Below are 11,927 nucleotides of genomic sequence, written 5' to 3' on the forward strand. Positions count from 1 at the left end.
TCATCCCTCCTGGGTTCTAATAGAACAATAGTGTTCCATCACATACATATACCACACTTTATTAAGCCATTCCCCAATTGATGGACATTCCCTCAGTTTCCATTTCCTTGCTACCACAAACAGAGCTGCTTATGAACATTTTTGTACAGATAATATTGTTACTCTTTTTCATAATCTCTTCAGGGTATAGACCCAGTAGTGGTATTGCTTGATCAAAGGGAATGCATATTTTTATTGCCCTTTGGGCATAATTCCAAATTGCTCTCCAGTTCACAGCTCCACCAACAATGTATTAGGGTCCCAGATTTCCAACATCCCTTCCAATCAAATAAATTTTTTTATAAACTCAATGTATTCTGTTTTTTGAGACTTTTTGATGCTAAACAATTTTAAATTCAGTAACTACTTAGTTATATGAAGCACTGTCCCAGTGTCCCATCATGAAGTAGAACAAGGCTCTGTATTTGCAGATTATGAGGCCCAGTAAGTCCTATCATGCTGGAAAGGTTTTAAGAATGGGCCATATGTATCTTTCATCGAAAGACTAGCCTGGCTGTGATTTGAGGGGTTCATTACAGTTTCCTTATTATAAAATGGGGGCAGTAATCTTTGTACTACCTGTTTCCCTATTGGGGGGGTGTTTTGAAAAGTGTTGAGAAAGCTTTTTGTTACTTTTATTAGTTTGACTAGCATGTAATGATTCTTGGATATTGTAACTCATTAAGACTATCTTTTAAGGCAGAGAGACATGGTAATCCACACTAGTGGAGAGAACAGCTATATTATAATCTCATTGGTCTTCTGAAATACTGAAGCAGTTTCTACTTAGGTTCTTAAAATGAATTGGTTTGTCTTCAGAAGTAGGGAATTTATAGCTTCATGGACCCAAATTTCAAATTATCTTCACAGTAAATCAAGAGAATCTCTTTTGTTATAGGTTGCTGAAGGAATTTGTCAAGTAGAATCCTGTGCAGTTATATGGTATCATCAGGAAAGATTAATTCTGTTTGTGGTGACCAAAGATGGTTTAGTGAAGGATGATATTTTAGGAGAACTTCAAAAACATCTTCCAAGTTATGCAGTCCCAGATGACATTATGATGATTGAAGCTTTACCATTTACATCTCATGGTAAATTGCAATTTTTTTTTTAGGGTTTTTTTTGCAAGGCAAATGGGGTTAAGTGGCTTGCCCGAAGCCACACACAGCTAGGTAATTATCAAGTGTCTGAGACCCGATTTGAGACCAGATTTGAACCCAGGTACTCCTGACTCCAGGGCCGGTGCTTTATCCACTGTGCCACCTAGCTGCCTCATTGCAATGTTTTAAAAAACAAATATGTTTCAGTGGAAGATAATGCTAAATACTTTAGAATAAGTTTTGAATCCTTTGCTCTTGATATTTTAGAAACAATGCCATTTCTTAGCAATGAATTTAGTGATTAATTCTGATTAACTCTCTGCTGCTATACTGTAATATGTGGTGTTGAAATCATTAGAATTAAATCATTACTTATGAAAAACATTTTCAAATATGGAGTTTCTAGGATTTAAAATGAAAAAATACATGTTTTATGTTGTGATCACTGAAGCTAGTCTTTGAGCTGAAACAAAAATCTTCTCTTTCTTTTTTTTAAATTAAGGCAAAATTGATGTGTCTAAGCTGACCAAGATTTACTTTAATTACATAAATTTGAAGTCTAACAGTCACCTCAAAGGAAAAGAAGAACTATGGGAAAGATTACAGTACTTATGGAAGGTATTATTTTTAAATTGCTTATTATTGCAGTGGGCTCACTTTTCATTTGTCAAGAATGAAATCCTTTTTACTAAGTCTGATTTACATTACTGGAGTTTTATTGCTTCACAAATATTTTGTGTTGCAGTTTTATTTGTTCAGTTTGATGTGAGCCATTCTGTAACCAAGGAACTATTTAGTTTGCCATGAATTAAGATGAAATTTCCTGTAGTAGTCATTTGTCAAAAATTGTCATGAGTGAAATGGGTTGAACTTCATTTTTTTGCACTAATTTTTCCAAAGTTAATCTGATTAAAAAGGATTTATATACTCATTAGCCCAGTGAAATATTAAAACTTTTTTTTTCAAGTAGAGTCAGTTTAGTGCCTTATCTGTTTTCCTGACAGATGCTATGTCTTTTTGTTGTTGTTGAATAGTGAAGGAAGAAGATGAAAATGTGATTGGATTGGGCACTGCTGTGCTACCCAACGCTCATTTCTCTGTGTTTACTTCTTCCTGACTCATTTCATGCTGTTAGTATTTTATAGTATTCACAGAATACTATCAGAATTTAGTCCCTCCATTATGATTTATGGGTTCTGTTCTCTTTTTCCTACTGAGACATCAGTATTGGTAGGAACAGCATAAAAAAAGAAACATGAGTCTAGTGCTCATGAAAAAAGGAGCTCCATGTTCTTTCATAGTTAGTGATTTAAAATTTCATATTTTAGTGAGAAGTTTGTGCTTTGGGTGATGATGAGTAATAATAATAACAATGAAATCTTGCATTTATGTATAATCATTGGATCTTTGATCTAGAAAAGGGATATATGAGGTCATAGAATTATAGATATGTAGGAACCTCTGAAGTCTTTGGTCCAGCCTTCTCATTTTATTGGTGAGGAAACAGATCCTAAAGGTTGAGTGACTTGCCTAGTGTCCCACAGGTTGGAGGTAGCAGAGCTTGGAGCTGAGCCTGGGTCCTTTGATTGCAAATCTAGCATTTTTGCCTTTCATCAGCTTACATTTATCTCTTGCTTTAAGGTTCACAAAGTGTCTTCTTCAAAATAATTTTGAGTGTACATGTAGTTGCTGTTTTCTAAGAATCTTGAAAACTCTGTTTTGTGTGTGTGTTCAATAAATCAACAAGAATTTCTTCAATGCTTTTTATATCATTCATCTCTATCCCATTCCACAACTAAAGAGCTACATGGAGAATTTGAATAGAGTTCAAAGGGTTTTTTTAAGTGACAAGAAGGTAGTTAGCCTTCTTCTGCTCTACAAAGGACATTTTCAGTCAGATTGACTTAGCTGTTTTTATGGGATAGAGATAAGAACTAAAGCTGTGATTTCCTTGGGTTTGAGAGTTTTTCTGGTAAAGAAACTCCTTGAATTAATATAGGTCAGCACCTTCTCTGAAACTCAAAACCTGACAGACTTGCCAGGAGCCCAGAGAGGTTAAGAGTCTTGCCCAGTGCCCTCAGCTGTATGCTTCAGAGGCAGGACTTGAACCCGGTCTTTTCGGTTTTGAGATTGACTTGCTATCTGGTTATCACACTCATGTTCTCTCTGAAACTATTTTTATCTTCACTTAAAATTGAGTAAGGAAAACTAGACAAATTATAGCCTAAGAGATTTAGAGAAATTAATGGGAATAAAAATCAATTTTTTAGTATTAGAATGAGATTTTTAAAATGTTTTATTAATACTTTTAATATTGCTGTCCCTTCCCAAAGACTGTTCCACACACTTGACATATGAACTCTCCCTTGTAATAGGGAATTATATTTAAACAAAAAAATGTAAAAGTCAAGTCCCTCAATGTATAAGGAGAGTTCTAAAGATATTTTTAAAAATAAATAAAATTTAATTATTAAGTGTCTGAGGCTGGATTTGAATGCAAGTCTCCTGACTCCAGAGCCAATGCTCTGTTCACTGTGTCACTTAGCTGCCTTTCCTGGAGAGTTTTGAAAATAGGATGAACTCAGATATTTGTATATAGTCATGTATGAAAGAGATAAACCTAATAATCTTTGAAAGAATTCTTTTTACTTTGAATTTATGTGAAATAGATAAAATATTTTTATTGAAAGATAACTCAGCATGTTCTGTGAACTATGTAATTACTAAATCAAAGATTGACATATTTCAATTTTCTCCTTTGAGAAGGGGAAAACTAGTAAAGAGATGTGAGTTTGTAGCAGAATTAGTATAAAACAAAGGCCTTAGTAACTAATAGAATTTCTTAAATTAAAAAAGGTGTGTGTGTGTATGTGTGTATCAGAAATACTATGGTTCTTCTACTTATGATATTGCTTAGGTTATACTTATACTTGCTGGATTTTGGTGTCAGATTTTTTTTATTGTTTAGTTGATTATTTTTCTTCCATCTTCTTTCCTATAGTCCTCTCTGAGACTTCTGGAAGATCCTTTGGAAGTTTCTAAAGATTCTCTATTCCTTAGTAATGGAGGTGATTCCTTAAAGTCCCTTAGTTTCAGTAATGAGATTGAGAATCTGGTAGGTCAATCGGTACCTGGACTTCTAGAAGTTATTCTCACTTGTTCCATCTTAGATATATACAATCACATTCTCCAAGCAGTGTTTCCAGATGAAGATACATCGTCCAATAGGAGTTACTACAGAAAAAAAAAATTCAATGTCATGAATAGAGGAGAAATAAGTGGCAGATCTGTAGATCAGAAGTCAGGAAGGCCTATAAATTCTGGCAAAGAGCAGAATGCTTTTATTGCATTGAGCAGAGGAAATCAGATTTTGTTTGTGAATGTCCCTGAGTCATTAAAGAATTCCCTAAGTATGAGACAGACAAGAACTAAGGTAGGAAAGTATTCTTCAGCATCTTCTGATTTAATTTCATCTGAAGAGTCTAGTTTTGTTAAAAATGTGACAAGCAAAAGCCCTTTAACAGTTATTGGGAAGATGGATGGTGCAGAAGAGTTCAGTCCTTTGTCAAAAATTTCAGAAGATAAAACTTCTTTGAGAGCATCTGAGAAGATAAAGTTATGTATCAGGTGGAAGTCCAATACTGGCAAATGTGTGGATGCTTCACCTCTCATTGCAATAATACTTCTCAGTCAGCCATCTTCTACTATCTACATTGGATCTCATTCTCACAGGATACAAGCAATTGATCTCTATTCTGGGAAAATGAAATGGGAACAGATCCTGGGAGATCGCATTGAATCCTCAGCTTGTCTCTCTCATTGTGGAAATTTCATTATAGTGGGTATGTGTTTGAACTTGATTTTTAGAAATGAAACAACATTAGGAGAACCAAGTTTACACTGGTCCTAGGATTCATTCAACAGAGCTAGAGGAGCTTGCTGTTCATAGCACTTTTTGTGTTAACATTTGAGGATTCGATTATAATTTAGGTCCACTTGTTAGTCCTTACCCAAGTCAAAAAACATTTCTATTTATTGAAGTGATTGGTGCACTCTTTTTGGCCCAGACAGTGTCTGTATCATATGACTCATCTAGAGGACTTTTTATCCTCTATAGTTCAGACTTTAAAAGAGAACCAGCTTTTGATATCTGAAGGGATCTGTTGGGTCTACTTGCTAGGTTTCTGGATGGTTTCCAGTATAATGTGGACTAGTTTTGCAGATTAATACAAGACCTAAAAGAGATGGGATAGAGAATTTTAAAAAAAATATAAAACATTATGGTGTTTCAGATTAAAAATGAGTATTACCAGAGGATGCATCATTAAATAATATATTGGAAATGCAAATGAAAAATATTGGGTTTTTTTTTGTGGCTTCAGTGGTGTAGGGAAGGAAGGGAATAAGTATTTATTTATGTGCCAGGCACTATGTGAAACCATTTATGAATTATATATTATTTGTGGTTTAAGAAAATTCCATTGAGAAAATATCTGGTATCAATACAAATGGTCAACAGTTCTTCAATTTATAGTTTTTAAAGTTCTTGGAGTACTAAGTAGTTAATCTAATATGAGAACACTTTGAACCCAGATCTTCCTGACTACAGGCCCCCATTTATATCCTTGCAAGGTTTATTTTATTTCCCTCTGAGCCATTTCTCATGAAAATGAAGGCTCACTCATTCTCCCTCACCTTCTCCCATTCTACTTCATTGCAAAAGTTTTACCTTGACTTTTATGTGAAATATCTTAGCCCCTTCTTCTTTCTCTTTCTCCCAGTACTTTCCTCTATCACCCACTGACTCCATCTTTTTACTACATTATACCATTATATTCAGCTCCTTCCTGTGCCTTGTCTATATATGCTCCTTCTAACTGTTCTTATAGATGAGAAAGTTCATGAGTTATCAGTATCTTCTTCCCAGGCAGGAATACAAACAGTTCAACATCATTAAGTTCCTCATAATTAGTCCTTCTCATTCACCCCATCTATGCTTCATCTGAGTCCTACACTTGGAGATCAAACTTTTTGTTCAGCTCTGGTTGTTTCAGTAGGGAAGTTTGAAAGTCCCCTGTTTCATTGAAAGTTCATCTTTTCCCCTGAAAGAGGGTGTTCAGTTTTGCTGGGTAGTTGATTCTCAGTTGTAAACCAAGATCTTTTGCCTTCTGGAATATTATATTCCAAGCCCTACGAGCCCTTAATGTAGATGCTGCCAGATCCTCTGTAATCCTGACTATGGAGCCACGGTAGTTGAATTGTTTGTTTTTGGCAGCTTTTAGTATTTTCTATTTGACTTGGGAGTTTTGGAATTTGGCTATAATATTCCTGGAAGTTTTTCTTTTGGGAACTCTTTTTAAGAGGTGATTGGTGAATTCCCTCAATTTCTAGGATTTCTTCTAGGATCTCAGGGAAATTTTGCTGTGTTATTTCTTGAAAAATGAGGTCTAGGTTCTTTTCCTGGTCATGACTTTCAGGTAGCCCAATAATTTTTAAATTATCCCTTCTGCATCTGTTTTCAAGGTCGGTTTTTTCCCCGATATTTTGGATAAAAAAAATGAGATATTTCATATTTTCTAATAATTTTTTACTTTTTTTTGGGGGGGGGATAGTTTTATTTCTTCCTGATTTCTTGCAGAGTCATCAGCTTCCTTTAGTTCCATTCTGCATTTGAAGGAGTTATTTTCTTCAGAGAGCTTTTTAAATCTCCTTTTCCAGCTGGCCAATTCTGCTTTGTAAGGCATTCTTCTCATTTGCCTTTTGTGTTGCTTTTTTCCATTTGGTCTAAACTGGTTTTTAACATATTATTTTCATCAGTATTTTTTTGTATTTCTTTCACTAAGCTGCTGATTTGATTTTCATGATTTATCTGCATCGCTTTCATTTCTCCTCCCAATTTTTCCTCTACCTCCCTTAATTGCTTTTCAAAGTCTTTTTTGAGTTCATCTATAGCCTGAGCCCATTTTCTATTTCTCTTGGAGGCTTTGGATACAGAAGCTTTGAGTTTGTCATCTTCTGAATCTTCCATGAGACCAAAGTAATTTTCTATGGTCAGATTCTTTTTCTTTTGTTTGCTCATTTCCTTAGTCTATGATTGATTTACCATATTTCAAGACTTTGGGGGTTTTTTGGGACATTCCACTGGGACCTTAATTCCTTCAAGGTCTTATAAGAGGCTCTAACTGCTCTCTTACCTGTGCTTTGATATGTGGATGATCACAGGCCCTCCCCTCTGCCCTGGAGCTGTGAAGAGAGTCCTTGTTCAGCTGTCATAGTATGGTAGTCCAAACTGCAACCTGGATCTGAGAGTGGGCAAACAGCAGAGTCCTGCCCCAGGGAGAGCAGAGAGATTTCTGCAGTCTTCCCTGACCCCCTTACTGTCTGTGGGATGTACTTCTCTGATTCCTGTTGCAGGTTCTCATCACAGGGATTTTCTGAGGCTGGCACTCACTCCACACTTATTCTGGTGTGGCAGAGTTCTTTCACCATTCCTTAGAGATCCTTGGGCTGTGTTGCGCTATGCTTTGGCTGCGGCTTTTTTTCAACCCCCAGTCTCAGTGAAACAGACCTTTTCTGTGTAACTTCTAAGTTGTCTTGGACTAGGAAATTGTATCACTCAATCTTTCTGTGGGTTCTGCCCCTCTAAATTTTGGCTAGAGTCATAATTTGATGGCTTTTGGAGTTTTTTGGGGAATGAGTTTCTGGGAATTCCTGCCTTCACACTACTATCTTGGCTCCACTCCCCCCCCCCCCCCCCAGCCCTTTTAAAACTAAAGAAACTTTGTAATTGAGATTAGGCATTATTATTGGGTTTCGGAAGTAATTTTCAATATATCTTTAGGAAAATTTCTCATTTTCTTACTAAGATTTATCCCTTGTGTTTTCTTAGACTTTTCTCCCACATAGGCAATTCATTTAGAGGTAACAGATGGGATAAAAATTCCAGAATGATAGCTGTGGATGTGGAGGCAGATAGACTCTACTTATTTTAGGAATTGATAGGTCTGTGAACTTAACTGACAAGGCACTTGTCATGAAATAACCTTGATCTCTGGTTATCCTAATATCTCTCCTCCCAGGGAGGAGAACGGAGTCAGGGAACAATATAGATTTCATAACTGTTATTTTTTTAACCTTTTGTTAGAGTAATTTAACTACTGACATCAATAGTCAGTAGTCCTGAACCCCAGAGTTTAAGCCTGACTTCTTTTCTAGTTTAGAAATAGTTGCAGTTTCCAGACTACTAGCTAGAAGGATCACCATATGTTGTTCTCCTGTATGAGTATTCAGATCACTATTGTCTTGGATGAGCTTTCCTCTAAAAAAAATAACTAATATTAGTTGATACTTTATTATTGCATATTTTTATTTTTGGAGCTAAGGTAGGAAATTAGTAATTTGGGGGGGCTTGGTATTTAAATCACATTTTTCTTTAATTTTATAAGTGTTTTGAGTATTACTGATCTTTTGATGTACTTGTGATGAACTCTTGATGAACTTAACCATCTCCAGTAGAAAGTCAGGGCTAGTGATATACCATGTACACACACATATACACCATCTAAACTCCATCCAGTCTGGATGCTTCTCCAGCTTCTGACTCTGTATGTCCAAAGTTGAGCATACAGTCTTTTCCCCCAAACTTGCTTTTCTTTCTGCTTTAACTGTTAGTCTTTGTTCAAAATGTTGACTCCTCCCATTTCATCCCATTTGCCTCCTGCATTCTTCCCCTTGATGTCATAATATAACTTCTCACTGCCCCTACCACTTCAGTAATCTCCTAATGGGACACTTTCTTCCTTTCCCCTGTTCATACAGGTCATCCTTCATACTTATATTACCTTTTTTAATATATAAATCTTGGCCATTGCACTTCTCTACTCAGCGTCATCCTTCAGGGGCCTGCAAAGTAAAGTTCAGGCTTCTCTGTCTTTAAAGGTCATCCACAAACTGACATTTTATTTCACTCTTTTACCCCCCCTCAACACCTCTGTGCATACTCTGCCACAGTCAAATTGAAATGTTCTCCTCAACCCTTACAGTTGCCCATAACTGCCTACCTCCAAACTTCAGTCACTGTCCACTATGCTTAAAGTCCTTCCCACTCTCTCATTCCTACCTTTAAAACCTTTAAAAATCCAAATTCAAATTTCACCTCCTATAGAGAGCTTTTCCCAATCCCTTCCAGGTGATAATAACCTTTTTCCCTCTTTAAACTCTGCATTGCATTCTCCTTACATGTTCCTGCATTATTATTATTATTATTATTATTATTATTATTATTATTATTATTATTATTATTATTATTATTATTATTATTATTATAGCTCTCCCCTACTAAAATGTAAGGTCCACGAAGCCAGGAACTATGTCTTATCTAAACTGTTTTTTTTACTCAATCCAGTGCTCTGCCAACTACAAATGTTTAATCTAGGAGGCTTTGGGGTCTGTAAATTATTTTATCCTCAAACTTTGTCTAAAGTATGTAGTCTTGCAAGACTTCAGACAGCTTTCTAAAGTCAAGCAGTCAAATAGGTAAAAAGCATAAGGGCCTGTTGGGTTCTTTCTGCTTTGTCTTACTAGAAAGGACTGCATAGTAGCTGACTAGATCAGGTGATCAGTCTCAACATACAGGAATCCAAGTATACCTGCAGAGCTTGGTTGAGGATTTTTACAGGTTTGTTTGGGTTTTTTTTGTCATATATCTAAAGCTTCAATCTTTGTTTTCCTGTTTCCCTAAAGGTTGCTATAATGGTTTAATTTATGTGCTCAGAAACAGTAATGGAAAAATACATTGGATGTTTGCCACCAAGGATACTGTTAAAAGTTCTCCAACCATGGATCCATCCACAGGTCTCATATATGTGGGCTCTCATGACCACCATACATATGCTTTGGATATTTATGTAAGAATTTTCCCTTGCAATCTCATGCATTTTCAACAGAATAGTTTACTGGGAAGGTAGAAGGTGTGAAACCATTAGTGAAGTTATGTCTATTAGAAGAAAGGGAAGAAACATGTGGGTGGTTGTTGCTTCTTTATTTGTTATTATTTCCAGAAATTCCTAGGATTAGAGAACAGAGGGAACTAGTCTAAGAAAAATAAAGGCTCAATATACTCTTTTAAAATGTTTACAGAAGGGGCGGCTAGGTGGTGCAGTGGATAAAGCACCAACCCTTGAGTCAGGAGTACCTGGGTTCAAATCTGGTATCAGACACTTAATAATGACCTAGCTGTGTGGCCTTGGGCAGGCCACTTAACCCCATTTGCCTTGGAAAAACCTAATATATAATGTTTACAGAAATTTTAGTCTTCTTTACCAAGTTTTCCCCAAATAAATTTGGCCCTTCAAACTGTCATATGATGCTCTTAGAAAAATAATCTTGATTTTGGTTGGATTTGGATCTATAAATCTTCACTTTAGCAAAACTATCAAGTATATTCTTGTATTTGCAGAAGGAGACCTGTGTTTGGAAATCACATTGTGAAGGGACTGTCTTTTCTTCACCTTGTCTAAGCCTGGTACCTCATCACTTATATATTGCTACCCTGAAAGGAGTTCTCTTGGCTTTAAATCCTGTAGGTATAAAATGATATAATTTAATGACTTGTATTTTTAAAAATTCTATTTTTTCATTTTGAATCTAAATGTAAAATACTTACCAGATTCCAGATTTTAGTAATACAAAATCAACTAAACTGAAATACAGTGCATTTTTTAAATTCAGAAGTTTTTAATTTTTTGAAATTGGCATAGATTAGACATAATCTTTGTCCTAGATTGTTTGGATTAGGATTTCATATTTGTTTTGAGATCTTGAGACCCTCATCATTTCCCATCGTGTTTTCTTCCCAGGTTTTTTTAATCCTTGTATAGCTGTTTTGTAATAAACAGCAACAGACTAATAATTTACATGTGACTATTTCTGTATTCATATTCAGGTTACATTTATAACTAGTATATAAAGAGTTATCATTTTATTTTATTTTTTCTAAAGATAGATTTTGAGTTTTACAATTTTCCCCCTATTTTTGCTTTCCTCCCCCCAACCCCCACACAGAAGGCAGTTTGTTATTCTCTACATTGTTTCCATGGTATATATTGATCTAAGTTGAATGTGATGAGAGAGAAATCATATCCTTAAGGAAGAAAAACAAAGTATGAGATAACAGAATTACATGGTAACTTTTTTTCTAAATTGAAAGTAATAATCAAGAATTAGTATTTTATGATTATGCAGTGTAGAAGATATATTAGTTTGCTTTTGTAAAGGGTCTAGTAGAGTTCAGTGCAGTTAAAAAAATTGTTAATTTTTGTTCTTATTAATAGGCTACTGGAAATAGAGTTTGGACACATTCCTGTGGAAAACCTCTTTTCTCTTCTCCACAATGCACCTTGCAGTATGTTTCTGTTGGTTGTGTGGATGGGAATTTATACTGCTTCAATCACATGGGACAACTGGTAAGAGAATTTTTAGTTTTTCTTATTCAAACTTATAATTATTGTAGGTACATTGGGTCTCCATGGAATTACCCTTCCCCCCATTTTGTATAAAAATACATTTTACTGTTGCCTTTCATCTTTACTTTATGATGGTGGCAAGGAGGGAACGTTCCCTTAACCTTCCTATCATTTAACCCTGCTTTGCAATAAAGAAAATTAAAAGCAACTCTTACAGTGCATCAGACAATGTATATATAGCTTTCTGCCCTAGTAATCAGTCCCCAGTTTGTCTGCTGCAATGGTGGGGAGGGAGTATAGGGGTTTCATCTGTCATTTTTAATAA

General features: G+C 35.5%; 1 protein-coding gene across 6 annotated transcripts in view; it reads left to right on the top strand.

Moving 5' to 3' along the window:
• AASDH (aminoadipate-semialdehyde dehydrogenase) overlaps window positions 1-11,927 on the top strand; it is a 39,667-nt gene that overhangs the window by 16,845 nt on the left and 10,895 nt on the right. For all 6 annotated transcript variants that reach the window (XM_074229379.1, XM_074229377.1, XM_074229378.1 and 3 more), the window contains 6 exons: window positions 938-1,130; window positions 1,642-1,757; window positions 4,141-4,981; window positions 9,882-10,045; window positions 10,597-10,719; window positions 11,471-11,602. In XM_074229379.1, coding sequence (XP_074085480.1) covers window positions 938-1,130; window positions 1,642-1,757; window positions 4,141-4,981; window positions 9,882-10,045; window positions 10,597-10,719; window positions 11,471-11,602 — 1,569 coding nt within the window. The remainder of the gene's footprint in view (window positions 1-937; window positions 1,131-1,641; window positions 1,758-4,140; window positions 4,982-9,881; window positions 10,046-10,596; window positions 10,720-11,470; window positions 11,603-11,927) is intronic.

This window comes from Macrotis lagotis, chromosome 3 (genome assembly GCF_037893015.1).
Source record: "Macrotis lagotis isolate mMagLag1 chromosome 3, bilby.v1.9.chrom.fasta, whole genome shotgun sequence".
Classification (NCBI taxonomy): domain Eukaryota; kingdom Metazoa; phylum Chordata; class Mammalia; order Peramelemorphia; family Peramelidae; genus Macrotis; species Macrotis lagotis.